At 38.4% G+C, this 21,087-nt stretch overlaps 1 protein-coding gene across 6 annotated transcripts in view; it reads left to right on the top strand.

The window, feature by feature from the left end:
* AFF3 (ALF transcription elongation factor 3) overlaps positions 1 to 21,087 on the top strand; it is a 593,859-nt gene that overhangs the window by 404,236 nt on the left and 168,536 nt on the right. For all 6 annotated transcript variants that reach the window (XM_053664620.1, XM_053664619.1, XM_053664618.1 and 3 more), the window contains 2 exons: positions 6,550 to 6,586; positions 16,057 to 16,108. In XM_053664620.1, the coding sequence (XP_053520595.1) occupies positions 6,550 to 6,586; positions 16,057 to 16,108 (89 nt within the window). The remainder of the gene's footprint in view (positions 1 to 6,549; positions 6,587 to 16,056; positions 16,109 to 21,087) is intronic.

Here is a 21,087-nt window from a genome sequence, read left to right as displayed (position 1 = left end):
ACAAGTTTGTTCTGTTTTATTCTTACTGTGTCAGCTAGAATGTGTGCATCTTTGCCTTATTCATGATTAAGGAGGATGATTCCAATGTGTTATTATTGAGTTTAATTGCTTACTCTGGGTCCAAGTGAGGTAGCTTCTTTCTATTCCTGGCTTTCTGAACATTTTAAAGATTTGAATTTTCTTTCCATTTTTAAAAATTAAGGTATAATTTATAAAGAGCAAAATTCACCCTTTTTGGCATCCTGTAAGTTTTAAAAAACATATGTTCCTGAGACCTCCACAGTCAAAATATGGAAGCAGTCTATCACTGCCCAGATTTCTACTTGGCACTTGGTAGTCACTCCCTCCCATACCCCAGTCCCTGGCAATCATTGATATGTTTTCCAGAATATACATAAATGGATGGAGCATGTTTGAGTTTAGTTGAATGGTTTATTCAGCTTGTATTGACATATTCATAGTTTTTCTTTAATCTGTTAATACAGAAAATTACATTGATTTTTAGTCACCTATACAGTCCTATGATTCCCCTCCTTAATTATGGTATAAAGCTCATTTAATATGCTTTTGGACTTAATATTCCCCCCCTTTCCCTCCCTCTCCCTTCCCTTCCTCCCCTCTCTCCCTCCTCCCCCACCCATCACCGCTCCCCTCAGCTGCTAGGGCCTTTCTTGTGCTGTAAGTTGCTTCCCGAGCCCATTTCTTCTATGGCTCATTTTTTCTACCTCTGTGACTTTCTAAATAAACTTTTTCTTTTAAAAAAAGAAAAAATGGATCTCTATCTTCATTTTCTTCTATGCCTATTGGCTTATTTAAAATATCTACTTCTTCTTGGGTTAATTAATCTTTCTTTTTTCTTTTTTCCCACTTTAGGGTTTTCAGACATACACATAATATTCTTTTTTTAGTAATTGCCTTTAAATTTTAATATATTAATATATTTTAATTTATTTTATCAATAGCTACAATTAATTAGTATCTGTGCCCTACCCTCAAATATGGAACATGTAAACTTGGTTTTAGTTAGGCCTCTCCACCGCCATCTCTCAGTTTTGAGATCATCTACACTAATTCAAAAGATCATTATTCTGACTGTTTTCTAGCATTATGCCTTGATGTTTATTTGTTAGTTCTTTAATGTATCATTGTTTCTTGTGTCTAAAATCTTTCTCTTTTTAAAATGTATATATTGTTTTGCTAGGGTTTATTTTCTAGCAGACTTTTTGTCCATTCTTGATGTGAAGTTTGTAGCAGACCTTTTCTGCAGTTGCCTTTAGTCACTCCTCCCCCTGTTTGTCACTCCTTCAGTGACCTCATGTGGGCCCAGTGCTTTAAATACTCTGTATCCCAAACTGACGGCTTCTAAATTTGTATTTCTAGCCTCTTTTCCACCCCCCAAATTTCATGCTTGTATTTCAACTTAACGGATTCAACATCTCCATTTAGATATCTAACAAGTATCAAGCTCGACATATCAAAAGCTGAGCTTTAATCCCCCCACAAACCTTGTATCTGTGTGTTTCTTGGTAAGTGGCCCCTGCATTTTTATGGTTGGCTCAGGCCACAAGCCTTGGAGCTATCTCTGTTAGTTCTCTGGGGCACCTTTAACAAAGTATACATACTAGATAGTGTAAAATAAAAGAAATTTATTATCTTCCAATTCTGGAGGCTAGACATCTGAAATCCAGGTGTCAGCAGGGCTCTGCCCCCTCTGAAGGCTCTGAGGGAGAATCCTTCCCTGCCTCTTCCAGCCTCTGGTGACTGCTGGCATGCGCCACAGTTCTTGGCCTCTAGCTGCATCACTCTAATTTCCGCCTCTGTAGTCACATGGCTGTCTTCCTTTGTGCATTTCTATGCCCAGACCTCCCTCCTCTTATCAGAATAGCAATCATGGGATTTAGGGCCCACCCTAATCCAGTATGACCTGCAAGGCCCCTGTAATAACCCTGTAAGGTCAAATTCACAGATTCTGAGTGGACATGAGACTTTGGGGAACACTATCCAACCCAGTACACCATCCTTGACTCTTCCCTTTCTCCCATATCACACATTCAAACCTTCATGAGAAATCATGTCCACCCTACTTACAAAATACATCCTGAGTCTAAATGCTTTCCCCACCACCAGAGCTGCCACCTTGGTCTAAACCACCATCACCTCTTGCAGTAATTATTGTGATAGCCTCCTAACTGGTCTCCGTTTGCACACTTGCTTTACCTTCCACTCTTCCGTGCCATTGTCCCCTCTAGCTTAGAGTATTAGAGTCCTCCAACCACTCACCTTAGTCCCTAGTATACCATCTGTTCTCACACAATAGCTTTTCATAGTATTAAAACTCTTGTCACTTTAGTATTCAAAATTTTCCAGTGGCATCCCACACTTCAAATACAATGCAATAATTCTTGCAATTTTTGTACATAATCTAGCCAAAATCTGGCTTGACAGAAAATACAATCAGGTAAGCATTTCTGTTGTATAAACATATGCATGGTATAAATACATTTCCTGATAATTGAACACATATCTCAAGGCATATTTTACTGTGACTTTTCCAAAAGGATTGTGCCAGTTTACTTTGATGAATGTAAATAGTTACATTTAAGCAACAATTTAACTCCTGAGATGAAACTAAACATGTCAAATTATTAGTACAAAAATTCATTTTTAAAAGCAGAAAGCAAGTCACAAGTATCTTATTTTCCACCCCAAAGGTACATTAGAATTATATGGCACAGAATTTCAAATTTAAATGAAAAAAAAAGTGTCTTTTCTTTAGGACTACTATAGTATTTGTATGGAGGTATTTAAACTCTTGATCTTTTGCCTTTCCCAAGAAAGAAATGAGTGATTTTACAAAGTGTAGGGACATTGCATGATTTTAACAATGCTTTTCTTTCAAAAAGTGTACAATAAGTAATTTATCTTATGCAAATGAAAGATAAGACCGCATTAGTGTCTTAATTTTGCTATAACAGATTACTGTAATTTTAGTAACTTAAGACAACACAAATGTGTTAACTTACAACTCTGGAAGTCAGAAGTCTGAAATCAGTATTATTGGGGTTAGTATCAGTATCAGTATTATGGGGCTAAAATCAAGGTGTCGGTAGGGCTCTGCTCCTTCCGAAGGCTTCGGGGGAGGATTCCTACTCTTGCCTTTCTCGGCTTCGACGGGCTGCCCTGTCACTGACTCCTGGCTTCCTTATCATGTCTCCTCTGACTCGCTGGCTTCCTTCATTCTTGTACAAGACCCTTGTGATTTTTATATTGGGCCAACCTGGATAATCCAAAATAATCTCCCATCTCAAAACTATCAATTCAATCACAGCTGCAAAGCCCCTTTGTCATGAGAAGGGACATATTCACAGGGTCTGAGAGTGAGGGCACATTGCAGACGTCGGTGGGGGGGGGCCTGTGTCAGCCCATTACAAATGCTGTCATTAATTTTGAGACACACTGCACCTCTTCCAACCTGTGTCTTAGCTAATTAATATTCTGTCAGTTGGAGGCTTGCATTTCCTTAATTAGGTAAATTATTAACATTGAGATTATCACTGTATTGCTAGTGTGCAGAAGCTGGAATTGTTGATAGAATTTGAGGGGCAAAATGAGTAATAGATAATTAAATTAAGCCCTTATTAAGATTAAAGGGGCAATTTGACCTCACAATGAAAGTTGATTTAACTCTGCATTCTGAGTTGCCATTACCACTAAGTTAATTAGCTAAATACTTCCGAGAATTTCCCCAATTTGTCTGGGTATTGAAGGACATAATATATACTAAAGTCAATTGTTACTGAATTTGGATATTCCCTCTATTCGCTGAACACTTAATTTGGAGTCACTGTTTCCTACAAAAACACTACCAGACATGTCTGCCTCCTTTTTCAAATCTCAAAAGTAATTGAATTTGGTAAAGAAAAGAATGTATGGCTTCTTTAAATTGGTTGCCATTATTAGGAATTTCAACCAAGAAGAAAAGAAAACAATTTTCTCTGGCCTTTCCCCTTCATTTCTGTGGCAGTATCATAAGTTTTGAAATGTAAATAAAGAACCCAAAATTGTAGAGTTTTTCCCACCCTCAGAAGGCATATGGACAAGCTTTCTGAGGGTGGGCATTTCACAAACATTTCCCATAGCAATAGATTCTGAATCTGGCAGGATCAACTCTAGTCTGAAACTGTTCTTGCTGATTGATTTTTAAAGCATTATACAAAAGAATTCTGGCATCCTCTTGCCAGAAATGAGAATCCTCTTGCTGTTCTCTCTGTGCCCTAGAGAGAGAGTGAAAGCCAGCAGGTTTGAAGGGAAGTGCTGAAAAGTTAGAAAGTTTACCTCCCTCTTTGAGTTGTTAGCATGCTTCAAAAACTACCACAAAATGTTTAGAGTAAAAACTCCATGTTTAAGCATTACTTCATAGTAAACATTGACATTAATTGTAAATTCTAGAATGAGATTCAGAAGAAAGTCATCAGTGGGGGTGAAGGGAGACCAAACCAAATCGGGTGGTTCTTTTTCCTCTAGTAATTAGGTTGATGGAGGCGGGGATCTGAAAAGAGGAGAAGAGTCTATATTTCCATGTCTTGCCTTTTATAGTTCTAATGGTGGGTTGGCAAGCAAACAAGGAGAGGTATGAGTGGTCCAGTTCTCAAACGATTCCGAAAAGCTGTTTTGAAGTGATGCTCTCCCAATGTAAGTTTTATCCTCTGTCAGCAACATGGGTTAAGAGCTGCTGTGTTCTGTTGATCTAAGGTGCACATTTTTTCACATTTTAAGTTTCCTAAAATCAGGATTTGTTTTACAGTTGGTGGCATCTTACAAATCCTTGGGAGCAGTTTTCTGTCCTAGTAGTACCTGAGCTAATGCAGCCTCATACAATTTTGAAGGCATGTTACACTTGATCAGATACAGTATTTATTATGGTGCTTTATTGAAGTGCTTTCTCGGTACCGATGTGCTTGGTGATTTCTGTCTTCAACAAAAAGTTTGCACAAACCTTACTTCCCAGCTAAATATTCCACGTATAAAGAAGTTTTAGGACTCCCATGTACCAAACAACAGTTTGGGTTTGGGGAATTCAGGATTTAAAGGTGGAGAAGTCATTTCCATCTGTAAGTATTCTCCTGAGTTAACTGAGTGGTTCTCGCTCTGTGTGCATGACTGCCAGCCGAATCACACTGGCAAACCATTAACCTTAGAGACGACCTGAGATAGGATTAGAGGCAACTTCTTTATACTTTCCTGTTTCACTGAATTTTCTTTAATGAATAGATATCAATATTACTTTTTTGTTTAAATTCTAAGTGCTACTTAATAAAATAGAACAGTCCTTGGGTCAAGAGCATAATAGTAGCATTCTTTTAATGATATTTACTGTCAAATCGTATACTTTGTATATTTTCAGCATATGTTATATTATTTATACCTCAGTAAAGCTGCTTTGTTGTTGCCGTTTTTTAAGAGTCATAGTTGAAAAGAGAAAACGTGTTCAACCTCATTAGTCATTAGGGAAATACAAATCAAAACCAGAATGAGAAACCACTTCACATCCACCATGATGACCAGAGTAAAATTTTTTTGAATTAAAAGACAGAAGATAGATTCTGGTGAGGATGTAGAGAAACTGGAACCCTCATATATTGCTAGTAGGAATGCAAAATGATTCAGCCACACAATAATCCAAGGAAGACAGTTTGGGAGTTCCTCAAAACATTTAACATAGAATTACCATGTGAACCTGCAGTTCTACTCTTAGATGTGTCCCTAAAGGATTGAAAATAAGGACTCAAACAAGTGCATGTCCATGTGTTTATGGCAGCTCTATTCACAATAGCCAAAGGGGGAAAACAGCCCAGATGTGCATGAACAGATGGATGGATAAACAAACTGCTGTGTGTGCATACAGTGGAATATTATTCAGCCAGAAAAGGAATGCACTACTGATACATGCTATGACTTGGATGAATCTCTAAGACATGCAAAGTGAAAGAAGCCAGGCACAAAAGGCCACATATTTTTTTAATTCCACTGCCATGGAATATCTAGAATAGATAAATTCATAGAGACAGGGTGCTGATTGCTGATTGGTGGTGCCAGGGACTGAAGGGAGGGGACCATGGGGAGACGCTGCTTAATGCCAAGGAGTTTTACTCTGGAATGATGGAAATATCTTGGAACTAAGAAGAGTTGGTGGTTGTACAACATGGTGAAATGTACTGCCTACATTTCACCATGTTGTACAACCACCAACTCTTCTTGGTGGTACTGCATGCCACTGAACTGCCTACTTTAAAGTGGCAGCTTTTGTATTATGTGAATTGCACCTCAATAAACAAAACAAAAAGTCCATGATACAGAAGAGAAGTGATTGTGAACTATATTACCACAACGTAACAATCACATTCATGTAAATGCTTTTCATTGTAGTAGCTGGTAGAAATTATGACTGGTGATTAGTTTCTGAATGATCAGGAATATATCTCACATTCAACTTAGATTTTGGAAGTCAAAATAAGAAAATTAATTGATATTGCTTTTTTTTTTTTTTAGGAGTCTCAGCTCATTTCCTCCGGACACAATAATCCAAGTAAGAAGGCTTCTCTCTGTAGCGTTATGAGTGGGCGGTGGAGGCAGCAGGGGCAAGTAGGGGAGATGCATGCAACAAACATTAGGTAGAAAAGAATTTCACTAAAAAACAAAATCAGGTGGGGGAAAGAGGGTCGTTTGTTCACGTACTTACAAATGTCTGAGACGCATGGTGACTTTGAGGGCTCCTCTGTTTTTTTCAGGGGAAGGAGGGATGAAGCACAAAACGGTGGGTTTCAAAGCAGTCATGGGCTGAAGGAACATCATTCTTATTACAGTTGGTTTCTGGTATATGTGGAGGGGAACAACTTTTTAAAGGCACTAATGAGTTATATAAATTGAAAGAAAAGATTGGTACCAGTCAGAAGAGAGAGAACCAATCAGAAGACCTCAAGATTAATGGCCTTAGAATTCATAAAGAAACCATGCCCTCTCCCAGAGACAGAGTGTCTAGGAAGGAATTTCCTTATTGAATCCAGTGTCTAATAAAACACACAAGCTTCATTGTCAAAGAGAGGATGTTATCATTCCATGAGGTAGTGTTTTCATTCTCTTCTTTGGCACTACTAGTTGCTACTAATGTTTTCTTGAGCATTAAAAACACACAAGCTGTCTCATTCATGTCACGAACACCATCCACAGAGACTGGGGTCTGTTAGTCTGTGACCAGCCAGACAGCTGAGAGTACCCCTTGCCAATTGCAAAGCTGTGTTTGAACATGAAAATCACTCTGAGCTAGTAGATGTATCTTTGGAACCGAGGCTCACCCACTGAGCACCTGTGAGGGCAGAAGGGTTGGGGAGAAAAGACATTCAGACAGATGTGTCAGAGAGTCCCAGACTTTTCATGCTTATCTAGAGAAAGGTCAGGGTAGGGCAATGATGGCGCAATGATGCATAGGCAGTATCACTTAATCATCTCACCCTCTGTTGGAATTTGCTGTGAGCACTGGTACCAGTGAAGAGGAGAAATGCCAAGAGACTTGAAATCTAAAGAAAATAATAAATTCAGCAGTAATAAAAGGAATCAGAAGAAATGCACGGTTAAGTCCATGAGGTGTGCAGGCATCAGCATCACGTGCCAAAGACTAAAGCATACTGAACAAGTTGTTCTTACTTGCCTCATCATTTCTTCCCGTTTGAATTTAAACAGCTCAGCATAGAGGGAGGATATAACAGGTGAACAAATGCACCTTCTCTCAACTTGGGGTTTTTGACATAGAGAAGAACAAAGGAGCCCTCACTGATGTGGCTCAGTTGCTTGGACCATTATCCCATAAACTGAAAGGTCACAAGTTCGGTCCCTGGTCAGGGCACAGGCCTAGGCTGCCGGTTTTGTCCCCTGTCAGGTCATGTACAAGAGGTAACCGATTGATGTTTCTCTCCTCCTCTCTCTCTCCTTCCCCTCTCTTCTCTCTAAAATCAGTAAGCATGCCCTGGCTGATGTGGCTCAGCGGACTGAGTGCCAGCCTGCAAACCGAAAGGTTGCCAGTTGATTCCCAGTCAGGGCACATGCCTGGGCTGCTGGCCCAGTCCCCAAGTTGGAAGCGTGTAAGAGGCAACTGACTGATGTTTCTCTTCTTCTCTTTCTCCCTCCCTTCTTCTCTCTCTAAAAATAAATAAATAAACCTTAAAAAATTAAATGAATAAGCATGTCCTCAGGTGAGGACTTAAAAAGAAAAAAAAACGAGATAAGTGTTGTCTCTTCCATATGCCGCACCTTCACTTACCTTGACTTACATTACTTCACTTAATCCCAGCAATATCTGTATCAGGGAGGCATTATCATCCCCATTTTGCACATAATGAAAATGAGATTCTGAGGTTAATAACCATCCTAGTTTTTAGTGACTGAAAGTGACAGCTAGGATTTAAACGCAGGGATGTCAGCCCCAAAGACAACAGACTTTCCATCCCATTACCTTGACCCCAAAAAGGTTGCTCTGCTAGTTCAGTGTGAGATTGACTTCTTGTGCAATAACTATATGCTGTGATTTTTGTGTTCACCTGGCATATTTTTGCAGCATGTCATAATACTGACATGCTAAAACTGCATCTGGATTATGCAAAAGCAGACCCATGCCTATGGAATGTGATGTGGCGCCTGCCTAGTGTGGTATGAAACCCTCTGGCACTTCATCACTTGAGGAAGTCTGTGATTGGCTTTTTCTTTTGTGGGGATAGGGAGATTATTTTCTTTGTACTTTTTAAAATAACCCCTCCGCCAAAGCCAAGCACATCTGTATAAAGGTAATATCACTAAAAGCCTGAGCATTCACACAGGTCATAGCACACTTGAAGCTTTAGAAGAGCTGGTCTCACCAGCACTTCTGTGCTATTTCCCATACTATTTGGTTTGGAATCCTTAAAGTTTTGGAACTGTGACTCTAGTAAAAATGTAGAAAATAGAAAAAAAATGTACTTCAAAAAAACCAAACACAAAATGTGTGTGTGGCTTGATGAACTAACCTTCACCATTTTAGGTCAGTGCTTTTATTTTCTTTTTTGAAATTAGAAATGTTATATAGATACTAAGAGAAAAGAGTATACAAAGTAAACAGAAACTTATCTTTAATTCGAATCTTTTAAAAGATAGATACTTTAGTCAGTTTGCTGAATTGCTGGTTAATTTCATTTAGCTTTAGCAAATAAAAGCTTATTACATAGTGAGAAACAAATATAAAACTGGTGACCTATGTCCACATTTTATTAAAGTTTGGAGCGTATCCTGTTCAAGTAGCAGACTGAGTATAAGCGCTTTTCTGCTCCTTCATAATTCCCATTTAAATAACCACAAAGGTACAGTGGTGGAAATAAATTTGTAACAGCACTGAGGACAGAAAGGGATGCATCAACAAACCAGAAATTCAGTTGAGTTTCTGGAAAACAGAAAGTACATAGGACCCTCCTATTAAATAATCCTGCATAGGGAAGGTCACGACCAGAAAAGGAAAACCATGGAATGACCAGAAACAAGCTCTAGCAGTGGTGGGAGACAGTCTTCAGGAGCTGCGCGCAAAGTCCCACTCAGTCTCATGGAGAACAGGCATGGAGTGCAGACCGTGGGAGGCACCTGGCCGCTCCTTCTTCCACCTATGACCCTCTCTCCATCCTGGTTCTCATACAGAGCTTTCCATCTGGATTTCCATGCCCTCCCCCACCCAAAAAAAAGCACCAAAATACCAAAAACACAGTACCATTTGCGAAAAAAAATGAGCAGTTGACTGGATAGAATTCCTAGTTGGGAGTTGATACCTAAAAGGGAAGGAGAATAGATTCTGAGATAATACTAGACCTTAAAAATAGAGTGGTGGAAGAAGAGTTAACTTTTTTCAAGCTGGGGATGAGCAAAAATGCCACATGTCCACACGTCCGAGTAAAGTACTTCTTCTAATTTGGCGGGGATGGAGGGGGGGAGTTGATGACATGATAAGGGTTCCCGGCTGGTCTCAAGGTCTGTCTTCTCCTGAACCCTAAATGTCCCAACTCACATACCCTGTCCACTTACAAAGAGCTCTAAATCAGTTGTTTTCTGCAAGGGATATGTGTTTTAAGAAAATAGATCAATATGCTTATATAGGAAATCCATATCCATTAGCTTTGTTAACCAACCTGTTATCATTCAAAAACACAAATGTGTAATCAGTTAGCACCAAAATGAAGGACTGACTCCAGAGGAAATCTACTTAATTCAAGAAACAGAAGAAAAAATGTCAAGTATAATTACAGTCTTCAGAAACATTTGAAATTATTTGTATTAAATAAAGAACAGAGTGGTATGAAAAAGAAGCAGTTACAGTACAAATGAGTACTTGAGAATTAAAAATATGGTCAACAAAAAATTATTAGAAATGATAAGTAACAGCTGAAGTCTAGAATCTGTGATATAAAGCTGAAAACTTTTTTTCTGAAAATATAGCAAAAAGCAGATGGAAAATATGAAAGGAAATTAAGATACATGGAAGATCAATCAGGGTGAAAAGGTCAAAATCCAGCTAGTAGGAATAACAGGAAAAGAAAACAAAATGGAGAATAAATAATAAGAGAACTATAATTCCAAGAGAAATGAGCAACTCATTATCACAAACACTGTACAATGAAATAAGAGACCCTGAACAGGAAAGAGTACTTACTTTAATTTCCAGAAATGAGAAGATTGAGAATATAGTTGAGAACAAGAAGATTTGAAGAAGTACTAATCAAAACCTCTAGAAACAATAAAATAATATTAAATTATCATTTCCTTGGTCAGGTTTAACAGCAGATTGGATATTGTTGAAAAAAATTAATGAATTGGGAAAAATTAATGAAGAAATTCTCTAGAATGCAGCCTAGAAACAGAAGTGGAAAATATAAAGTGTAAGTCAAGAAATATGGGGGATCAAGTGAGAAAGTCTAACATATATTTAAGTGGAATTTCAGAAAGAGGTACAGGAACAGATGAAATATTAAAGAAGAGAATGGCTGAAAATTATTTTTAGAATTGAAATACACTAACCTACAGATTTGAGAAACCCAGTGAATATTAAGCGGAATATATAAAAAGAAGTCCACACTAGACACATTATATGTAGTTAATCTGCAAACCACATAAAGAAACAGTTTTTAAAAAGCCCTTTAATACCTTCAGAGAAGTGACAGTTAAACTTCCGCTTGACTTCTTTCTCAGCAGCAGCAGTGGGAGCCAGCAGACAGTGAAATTATAACTTCATTTATGTGTATGTGGAAATTGATGAGGTAATTTGGAAATTTATTTGTTAGAACAAATGGCCAAAAATAGCTCAGATGCTCTTGAAGAACAACAGGGTAGGAGCATTCATTGCCTTGCCAATATTAAAAATAAGTAAATATTTTTAACTATGTAATAGACAGTAATAGACAAATTGAGCAATGAAGGAAAATGTAAGACCTAGAAACAGACCCCCAAACATATGAAAATTAGATCCCTGACAGAGCTGAAGGGCAGATCAATGACGAAACAATGGGCTTCTCAATAGATAGTACCAGAATAATTGGTTATCTATGAGAGAAATGAAATTGCCCATTATCATATTTTTAAAAAACTATGCCAGGTATTTGTAAAAGATCTAAATGTGAATGGTTTAGGTACACACTTTTCGAAGACAATGTGGAACATATATCTGGTGTATCTCTTACAACACCCAAAGGTATCAAGTACAGGAAAATATTGCTAAATTCAAATAAATTACAATTGAGAATTTGTAATCATCCACAGATACCAGAAAAAGACTCACACTGGGAAAAGTTACTTGAGGGTGTGTGTGTGTGAGTGTGGGTGACAGAGAATGTAGCAAGACAATGAAGTTCTTCTATGAGTTAAAAAAATTATAAAAATATGGCTTTTTTTAAGAAATGAGGACTTCCGCCAAGATGGAGGCATAGGTGGAAACATTGTGCCTTCTCGCACAACCAAGTTTAAAGATAATAAAGTTTTAGTAACAAAAAACGCAGCCAAAACACAGAAAATTGAACTAGACGGAAGTCAAACAACAATGAACCCTTCAGCCAGACCAGTAAGAGGGGCAGAGCCATTGGCTGGCGGAGCAGGGTGCACAGGAAAGATCCCCCAACCCAGGCAGGCAGGCAGGCAGGCAGCCACGCGTGGACCCCAGGTGTGGAGTAGCAATGGATGGACCCAGTGAGGGCGCAAGGCGGCAGGCTGACCACAGTCACACATTTGCATGCAGATGGAAGGAAGCAAGCAGTGAGCAGACCATGCAGGCCCCAGTGGCGGGAAGCAGCAAAGGGGACCATTATTGTCCCTCTCTGACCCCGCTCCCACATACAGCATCACAACCCAGCGACCTGGGGGGCCCTGCCCTGGTGACCACCTAGGGCTTCGCTCCTCATACGTAACAGGCACGAACAGACCAAAACATGGTTCAAGAACTCAAAGCCCCAGAGCTGATAACTCTAAGCAACCAAGAAATAGCCAAACTTTCAGATGCACAGTTCAAAACACTGCTGATCAGGATGCTCACAGAACTGGTTGATTTTAGTCACAAATTAGAGGAACAAATGAAGGCTAAACTAATTGAAATCAAGGGAAATGCACAGGAAAGTAATAGCGATGGAAAGGAAACTGGTACTCAAAGGAGTGGACCAGAAGGAAGAAAAAAATGACCAAACAGAAAAGAATGAAGAAACAAGAATTCAAAAAAATGAAGAGAGGCTTAGGAACCTCCAGGACATCTTTAAATGCTCCAACATCTGAACTATAGGGGTACCAGAAGGGGAAGGGGAAGAGCAACAAGTGGAAAACTTATGTGAACAAATAAATAAAGAACTTCCCCATTCTGGCAAAGGAAATAGACTTCCAGGAAATCCAGGAAGCTCAGAGAGTCCCAAAGAAGTTGCACCCAAGAAGGAACACATCAAGGCACATCAGCATTACAGTAGCCAAGATTAAAATGAAGGAGAGAATCCTAGAAGCAGCAAGAGATAAGGGGACAGTCACCTACAAAGGAGTTCCCATCAGACTGTCAGCTGATTTCTCAAAAGAGACCTTACAGGCAAGAAGGGGCTGGAAAGAGGTATTCCAAGTCATGAAATCCAAAGACCTACAACCAAGATTGCTCTATCCAGCAAAACTTTCATTTAGAATGGAAGGACAGATAAAGTGCTTCTCAGATAAGATCAAATTCAAGGAGTTCATCATCACCAAGCCCTTATTATATGAAATGTTAAAGGGACTTACCTAAGAAAAAGAAGATAAAAAAGATGAACAGTGAAAGGACAGCAAACTCACAGTTATTAACAACCACACCTAAAACAAAAGCAAATTAAGAGGACAGCTAGATCAGGAGCGGAACCATAGAAATGAAGATCACATGGAGGGTTAGCAACAGGGGAGTGGGGGGAGGAGGAGAAGGGGGGAGAAAGTACAGAAAATAAGTAGAATAGACGGTAGGTAGAAAATAGATGGGGGGAGGGCACAAATAGTATGGGATATATGTAATCTAAAGAACTTGAGACACATGTTCATAAACTAAAGGGAGGGATGGTAGGAGGGTGGAGGGGAATGAAGGGGAATAGAACAATTAATGGCATAATCAATAAGATATATTTTTTTAAAAAGAAAGAAATGAGAAGGAATGTTACTAAGGAGCAAGCACAGAATATCTACTTCATTGATACACACATGCAAATATTACACTGAAACATCTCTAGAAACGTCTCCTGAGTGACCAGCTTAAAAAAATTTCTTATGGAGAACTTTCTAGCTTGCATGAGTAATTTTCCCATATGTCCGGATAAAGAAGCTATGACTCTTAATGACCTAGGCACTTGAACATTTCAAGTGAACTTCAGAAATTGCATCACCTAAAACTGCAGGATGTTGGAGAGAAATTTGTGTTTCATTCTTTCTGAAGGACAGAAACAGTTTGCATCCCTTTTTCCACCCTGCACTTATTTTCCCCCAGAAAGGTCCATTTGTTGTCAGCACTGAAGGTGCTGAGTGTACTCACTCTCCGGCTGTTCGTAAATGTCTTGTTTAGCCCTGCAGTATCCTTCCTGTTTGCCAGAACCTACTCTGTTTTCCCTGTTGCCACAACATAAGTGCTGCTAAGAGCAGAGATAATCCGCGCAGCTTGGTCCCTACGCTGGGCCAGCCCGCGACTCCCACAGTCCGGGTCCCATGTGCAATAAGGCCTGTGTCCTCTCAACCTGTGGGTTCTTTGGCAGCAGTGTTGGTCAAGGTAAAACATGTTTGTTCAAACATCCAAACAATGTCTTTGTTTATAGTCTCAGTTTCCTGTTTTCTTGTCATAAGTTGTTTGGGAATGTTTACTGTTGCCAGCTGCTGTGAGCTTGGCTGTTCTGCACTCCTTACTGTGATTGTGTGGTGTGACTACTGGCAGTGACAGACTGGGGAAAGCAATCAATTTCTCCAAATTAAAGGTGGGGGGAGATCAATATGTGACTTAAATTTCCATTAGTGTTGTTACATAATGCAGGTGTTGTAACTCTATTTAAGGATTCTGGCAGGAATTGTGGCCACTCAGTGGAAAAATGATTCTGGAAAGGACTAAATTAGGTTATTTTCCAGCTCTAAAGCCAGTTGATGAGGCCTTGCATGTCTCCTAAGTGAGCACACCACAGACCTGGCCTGGGAGACAGAGCATAAATGTATGAGCTGTGAAGCTGGTTTATTAATTTGCTGCCTTTACTTATACTTCAACGTGGTTCATAGGAATCAGGGCTCTGTCTAATCAGTGTTTGTTATTGAGGCAGTTACACAGATGTTGTTCCTTTTTGATGAGTCGCTGTGTAGATAGAGACCCATTAGTGCCGAGTTATATCTAAGATAGATGTGTGAACTGTATATAATGGTCTTTTTTTCACAACTATTTAATTTCCCAAAAGAAAAAAAGAAGATGCTATCAAGTTTCCTTTGGGGTTCAGTTTGGATAATACCTCAGAATGTGGTCCTCACACTCTATGGAAAATGGTCCTGAGACAAGTGCTGGCTGACAGAAGGGGCTTGGTACAGTGCATGGGTCTGGGCCCTAGAGAGGATGGCAGCGGATTCTGTGAGATCTCCAGGCCTGACTCAAAAGAGCAAAGGAAAACAGGTTGCCACCTTCAGGCCCATTTCTTACAACCCACAGCCTTCTCTGAGGTTTATTAAACTATTAGCTTGGCACAACCATCATAACCACAGCCAACTCACACTGGCAACCATGACCCTACTCCTTCTATCTCCTGCCTCAAGGAAATAAAAAGCTGCACCTTACCTCATGAGGATGCATGGTTCAAACCACCCGTGGTTGAGGATCTAAGAATTAATGCTGTGTCCTTGCAAGAAGCATTTGCCTTTTAAAACTACAAAAAGTGACTTGTTCCAGGTTCCCTCAGTTAAAATCCTATTAAATCCTTAATGCCCACCAGTGAAACATTTCTTTACTAACCTGTCAGATAGATAAGATTTCTGGTTTACATCTTATTAGGCATTAACTGGGGGGGCCCCCAAACCTGTGCAAGGGCTCTTGGTCGGGTACAATTCTTGGGGACCCTGTAACCTCAGAAAAATGCTCTTCTCCGAGTTCTGATACAGCCTGATCTGGTTTGGCTTATATTAGCAAAAGGGATCGAAGTTCAAAATGCCTTGATGTAGAATGCTAATGGAATTTATTTCCTTAAATTTTCTGTAAAAGAAGTGGAAGGAAACAGGTTCCATCTGTAAGATACTCATCTTCTGGCAAGGTCTCCACTCTGAGCCTCAAGTTGTTCATAAACAGCTCCTTAGAACCTACTCCCAGATACATAACTGGGCAATGGTATTACAGAAATTATGTTGCAGATCTGGTTCTCAGACAATAAAAATGTTTTAAAAGCCTTCTTCACATTTTGAAAAATTGTTAATAGGAGCTTGGGAGCATATTTAATCTCTCTTAAAATTTAAAGACTGTAACACTCACATGTATTTTTTTCCTACTTCCTTTTTAAGAGAAAGGTGATGCTGAGCCAGAGAGTCCAGACAATGGCACCTCGAATACATCGTAAGTCTCTTTGCTCTTTCTGTTTGTCACAGTGATTCTTTAATGTGCTGGTAACATGAAACAGGGCAAGGCTCTTATAGTAGTTGTAATAATAATGGAAGGAAGGCTGTGGTTCTCCTCATGGTAATGTCTTTATAAATGCTTCAGAGTGCACATGCGTTTGGAGGTCTTTCTTATGCTTTATTACAGTAAGAATAATCTTGAAAACAAAAATGCTTCTCTTCATAAAGTACAAATATAATAAGATGTGAGGGTACATATTGGTGGGGAGAAGAGAGGGAACTTTGTTTGGAGACTTTCGTCATAACTGTTATAAATAATGTAGAACTTCTCACACGTACTGGGAGATACTCTATCCTACATACCTGTGAAGTGCCATTGTCATTTGAAAAGCCTGCCATCAGCAACCTCACCTTGGAACTATGTGAAAAGTACAGTTATAGATAGCTATGGAATCTCATGAGTTTGTTGATGTTTTTGAATTAACAAAAGCAGTTTTGAAAAGATTTTTTATGATAATTTTATTTTTTAAGACTTTACTTATTTATCTTTAGAGGGGAAGGGAAGGAGAGAGGGAGAGAAATAATGTATGGTTGCCTCTCAGGCATGTTCCCTGACTGGGAATCAAACTGCGATCCTTTGGTTCACAGGCTTGCGCTCAATCCACTGAGCTACACCATTTAGGGCTAAAAGATTTTTTAAAGACATTCATAAAACACATGTTCCTCACTCTACATTTTGCATTTTTCCTCTCAGTACTCGAGGAATCCTTATACATTTTAATGATTAATTTCATACAAGATTTATATACCAAAGTTTACCCCTGAACCACCAATGCCCTGATTTATATACCAAAGTTTAAAAGAAATAATTCATGAGCTAACAAATTATTTTAGGAGTCACTAAAAGGTTTGCCCTTTGAAAATTTTTATTATAACTCTGAGGGGTGACATATGGTTTCTTATTCCATGACATGTTTGTGAATTTATCTTTATGTGGATCAGCACTCTTATTACTAAACATGTAAAATGCTACTCAGTAGCAGTCAGAGTTTGTGACATAATATTATTGAGTGTCTCACTTTCTCTAAGACACATTTCTCTGTCTAGAAAAATCCTTTGGATTGCATAGAATGGGTATATGTTGCATAAAGTATATGATTTTATGTTTGTCTTCCTTAAGATGTTACTCTGAAAGTTCCAAACAGTTTCATTGTTATGATTTCTGATGATATAATAAATGTGACTAGTTTTAAATGATTAAAATATCACTAACTTTTACATTTTTATCCTGCATAATATAATGGGGAAAGGGTTTTAATGCCATCTGGAGGCATTGTAGAGAATTGAAAAAGGTAGAATCATTTAAAAATTTGGTTCTTTCAAATAACATTTGAGACTGGGTAAGAATTTATACAACTAGAATATGAGCTATTTGAGAGTAAATTATATATTTCTATAAATAATATTATAAAAGTGCTAATTGTAGACATAACAATTTTTAATTCTCACTAAAAATATCATTTCAAAAACAGACAAAGGAACATACATACAAAATATATTGGAAAACTTCCAACTTCCTACATTTAATTTTACAAATTTTAGAATCTCATTCAGTAGACACCAATTTTGTTAATGCAGTTTAATGTACCATTTAAGTTCTTCTTCCCTTATGCATTTATAAAAAAAAGTCTGTTCTCTAAGAGAATTGGTTTCCATACATCAGTACCTTATGAAAATAAATGTGTTGTCTGAGAAATTGTTTTAAACATTCTAGATATTTGAGAGCAGTGAAAACTTTGAGCATTGCCCCCACATTCCTACCTCTTAGTCATTGACCTCACCTGCGTCTTGAATTAGAAATAGCAGAAATAAAACTGAGGTTGCATGGCTATCTCTCAAAAGCAGAGAACTGTGAACCTGAGCCTCTCAAAGAGCTCTCCAACAGCAGTCCTGTAGTAATTAGACAGGAGGAGCAGCATGTAATAAAAAGCAAGGATTCAGAGTGCCTTAGATTTATAACCGTTTACATTCTTTGTACAGAGCCTTATTTAAGCTTTATTTTTTAAGTAGACAGGTATGGCAGGGACAGACTCGTAAAAGCCATTCAACTTAAGTTAAAAATAATTGGGGTATTTTGCTTTTCTGCCCATTTACCATACTGAGGAGTCAGTGGATCTTAGTAAACAAAGAAAAGCCATGTGTCAGAATCAAGTAGAAAAATAAGGGTCAAATTATTTGTTAAATGGTAAGTGTATTAGTTTGCTAGGGCTGCTGTAACAAATACCACAGACTGGGTGCCTTACGCAAAAAAAAAGTATAATCTCATGATTCTGGAAGCTGGACATCCAAGATTAGTCAGTAGGATTGGTTTCTTCTGTGAAAGAAGGATCTGTTCCAGGCCTAGTGACTTTATCTGTAGATGGACATCTATATCCCTGTGTCCCTTCATATCACCTTCCCTCTAAGCATGTCTCTATGTCCAGATTTCCCCTTTTTATAATAATACCAGTTATAATGAATTAGGGCCCACCCAAAAGACCTTGTTTAATATGATTCCCACTACACAGACCCTGTCTTGAAATGAAGTGACATCCTGAGAGGTTGGGACTTCAACACATGATTTGGGGTGGGGAAGGGGATTCAACTCATAACGTTAAGGGTTAGAGTAATCAGAATGATTCAGAAGCCAAGTAGGCAGAACCAGGAATGTACAGATGCCAGGAGGTAGAACAAGGGCAGAGAACCTAAGTAAAACATCAAAATGATGAGCTCCATGGGAGCAGAAGGGATGAAGCAGAGCAAAAAGAAAACCGTTGGTAACACACCCAAGCGCTAGGAAAGACATCATTTTCACATTCACGTTCTGGTGGCTCAGACTTGGCTTCAGTAACGCTCTGCATTCCTCTGTCTGTATAAGTCCATGGCCCTGTGAGTCATTTAAAACTATCGTATGGGTTTAAATTAAAGTATAAAGTTTGGAGTCTCCAGACAGAGAGCTAATTTCCTGGAAAAGACTCTTTCCTCACCAGAGATTAATTAAGCAAAAGATTAATCATGGTAAATTTTAGACAATCATTGCCTGATATGACAAAGTAATCTGAATAACATCTGAAGATCCCTTCAGGAGGTATTATTTAGTGATTTTATGAGTATTCATAAAGATGAAAAGTGTAGTTTATTCTTAACACAAAAGAACTGATAAATTTGAATTTCTGTAGAGTACCAATTATGTTAATGATGGGAGCCCTTCTATTGGGTTAACTTTCCTGCAGATAACTATTATAAACTCTGGACAAAATACTTTTTAAACTCTCAGAAGGCAGAAAATGTTGGGAATTTGATCCTTGAAAGAAGAAAATTGGATGGGGTGAGATTTACATTCATACAGCTTCCTCCCTGAGAGTTTGTAGATCCACATAGAACAACGAGAACTCAAGGAGAAAACCTTAATCACATTGGCATGAAGTATCAGAGGATGGAATTCAGGGCTGTGAGAGTAAGAAGACAATGTCAAGAGAATGAGAAGGCTGAGAGAAAATGTTTGCGAAAGACATCTGATAAAGAACTGATACTCAAAATAAACAAAGAATTCTTAAACACTCAACAATGAGAAAACAACCCAATTAAAAAGTGGGCCAAAGACATTAACAGACTTCTCAAGAAGAAATACAGATGGCAAATAATCATATGAAAAGATGCTTCACATCATATGTCATCAGGGAAATGCCAATTAAAATAGTGAAAACCCAGAACACAGACAACACCAAATGCTGGTGAGGACGTGGAGCAACAGGAACTCGCTCGTACGCTGCTGGCGGGAACGCGAAGTGTTCGGGCCACTTTGGAAAACAGTTTGGCAGTTTCTTACAAAACTAAACACACTCCTTGGTGTATATCCAAAGTTGCTGAAAACATATCCACACAAAAAATTTACCTCAATTTAAAAAAATAATAAGTAAAAATAAATTTATAGGAGGATAAATATTTATGTGACAGTTTTTCTTCCCTGTGATAAGAGCAGTTACCATGTTTTGAGCCCTTACATTGACCAGGTACTAGTCTTAACACTTGACATATTTTATCACCTCTAATTCTTACAGAAATCCAGTAATACCTTATTTTATAAGCAAAATAGGCTAATTAAGGTTCCTGCATTATATAACTTTAAGTGGCAAGTCAAGATTTGAACCCAGTATTCAGATCCTGGAAGCCAAACTCTTAACCACTGTCCCATTCTGCTGCCATCTCAGAGTTGTTAGGTAGTTTCTCTAGAGACAGTAATTATTCCAGAAAGAGCAGGTAATTGAAGTAATACCTGAAGAGGAAGAACAGAACTGAGATCCTGCTAGAATGTCATCTGCACTAGAAAAGCTCTAGAAGTAAGGAGCAAGTGGAGATTTCCAAAATACTGTGAAGGCCACGGTTTGGCAGGGTCACCATGCTTGCTTAATTCAGATTTTTCCACCATCAACAAATTTGCTCTCAAATTAGAGGTCAACAGCATAGGCTTATAGAAATATCCTCAGGGAGGATCCTTCTATATTTGTAGATGAGCCTCAATTGAACAAAGTAACTATAACCTTCAAGAATAAATGGAAGATTTGAATGGAATTAAACACACAATACTCAACTCCTCGGAGAAAAAAATAAAATAAGGCAGAAGAAAAATGGTTCATCAGAGGTATACATTGTACAGTAAAAGATTTGGAAACTATTATGAGCTTAAATGGAATTAGAGTGACCCATGAAATGTTTTTTTTTTTCCCAGTGTTAATACTGTTTTTTTCCCAGTGTTGGAATTAATCAATAGAAAATGCCCATTACCTAGTAGGCACTCAATAAATAGTTATTACTGCTATCATAACTAGGTTCATGATCTATAAAAGATAGAAAACAACCTTGCCTTGGCAATTGGTTGTGATCAGAGTTTATTAGAATTTTAAATCTCTTCCTTTAAAAAAAAGTAGAAAAGTTAGA

The sequence above is a fragment of the Artibeus jamaicensis genome, unplaced genomic scaffold (assembly GCF_021234435.1).
Source record: "Artibeus jamaicensis isolate MK-2021 breed Jamaican fruit bat unplaced genomic scaffold, CSHL_Jam_final contig_384, whole genome shotgun sequence".
NCBI lineage: Eukaryota > Metazoa > Chordata > Mammalia > Chiroptera > Phyllostomidae > Artibeus > Artibeus jamaicensis.
Note: the sequence above shows the minus strand (reverse complement) of the source record. Positions and strands in the feature narration are given on the sequence as shown.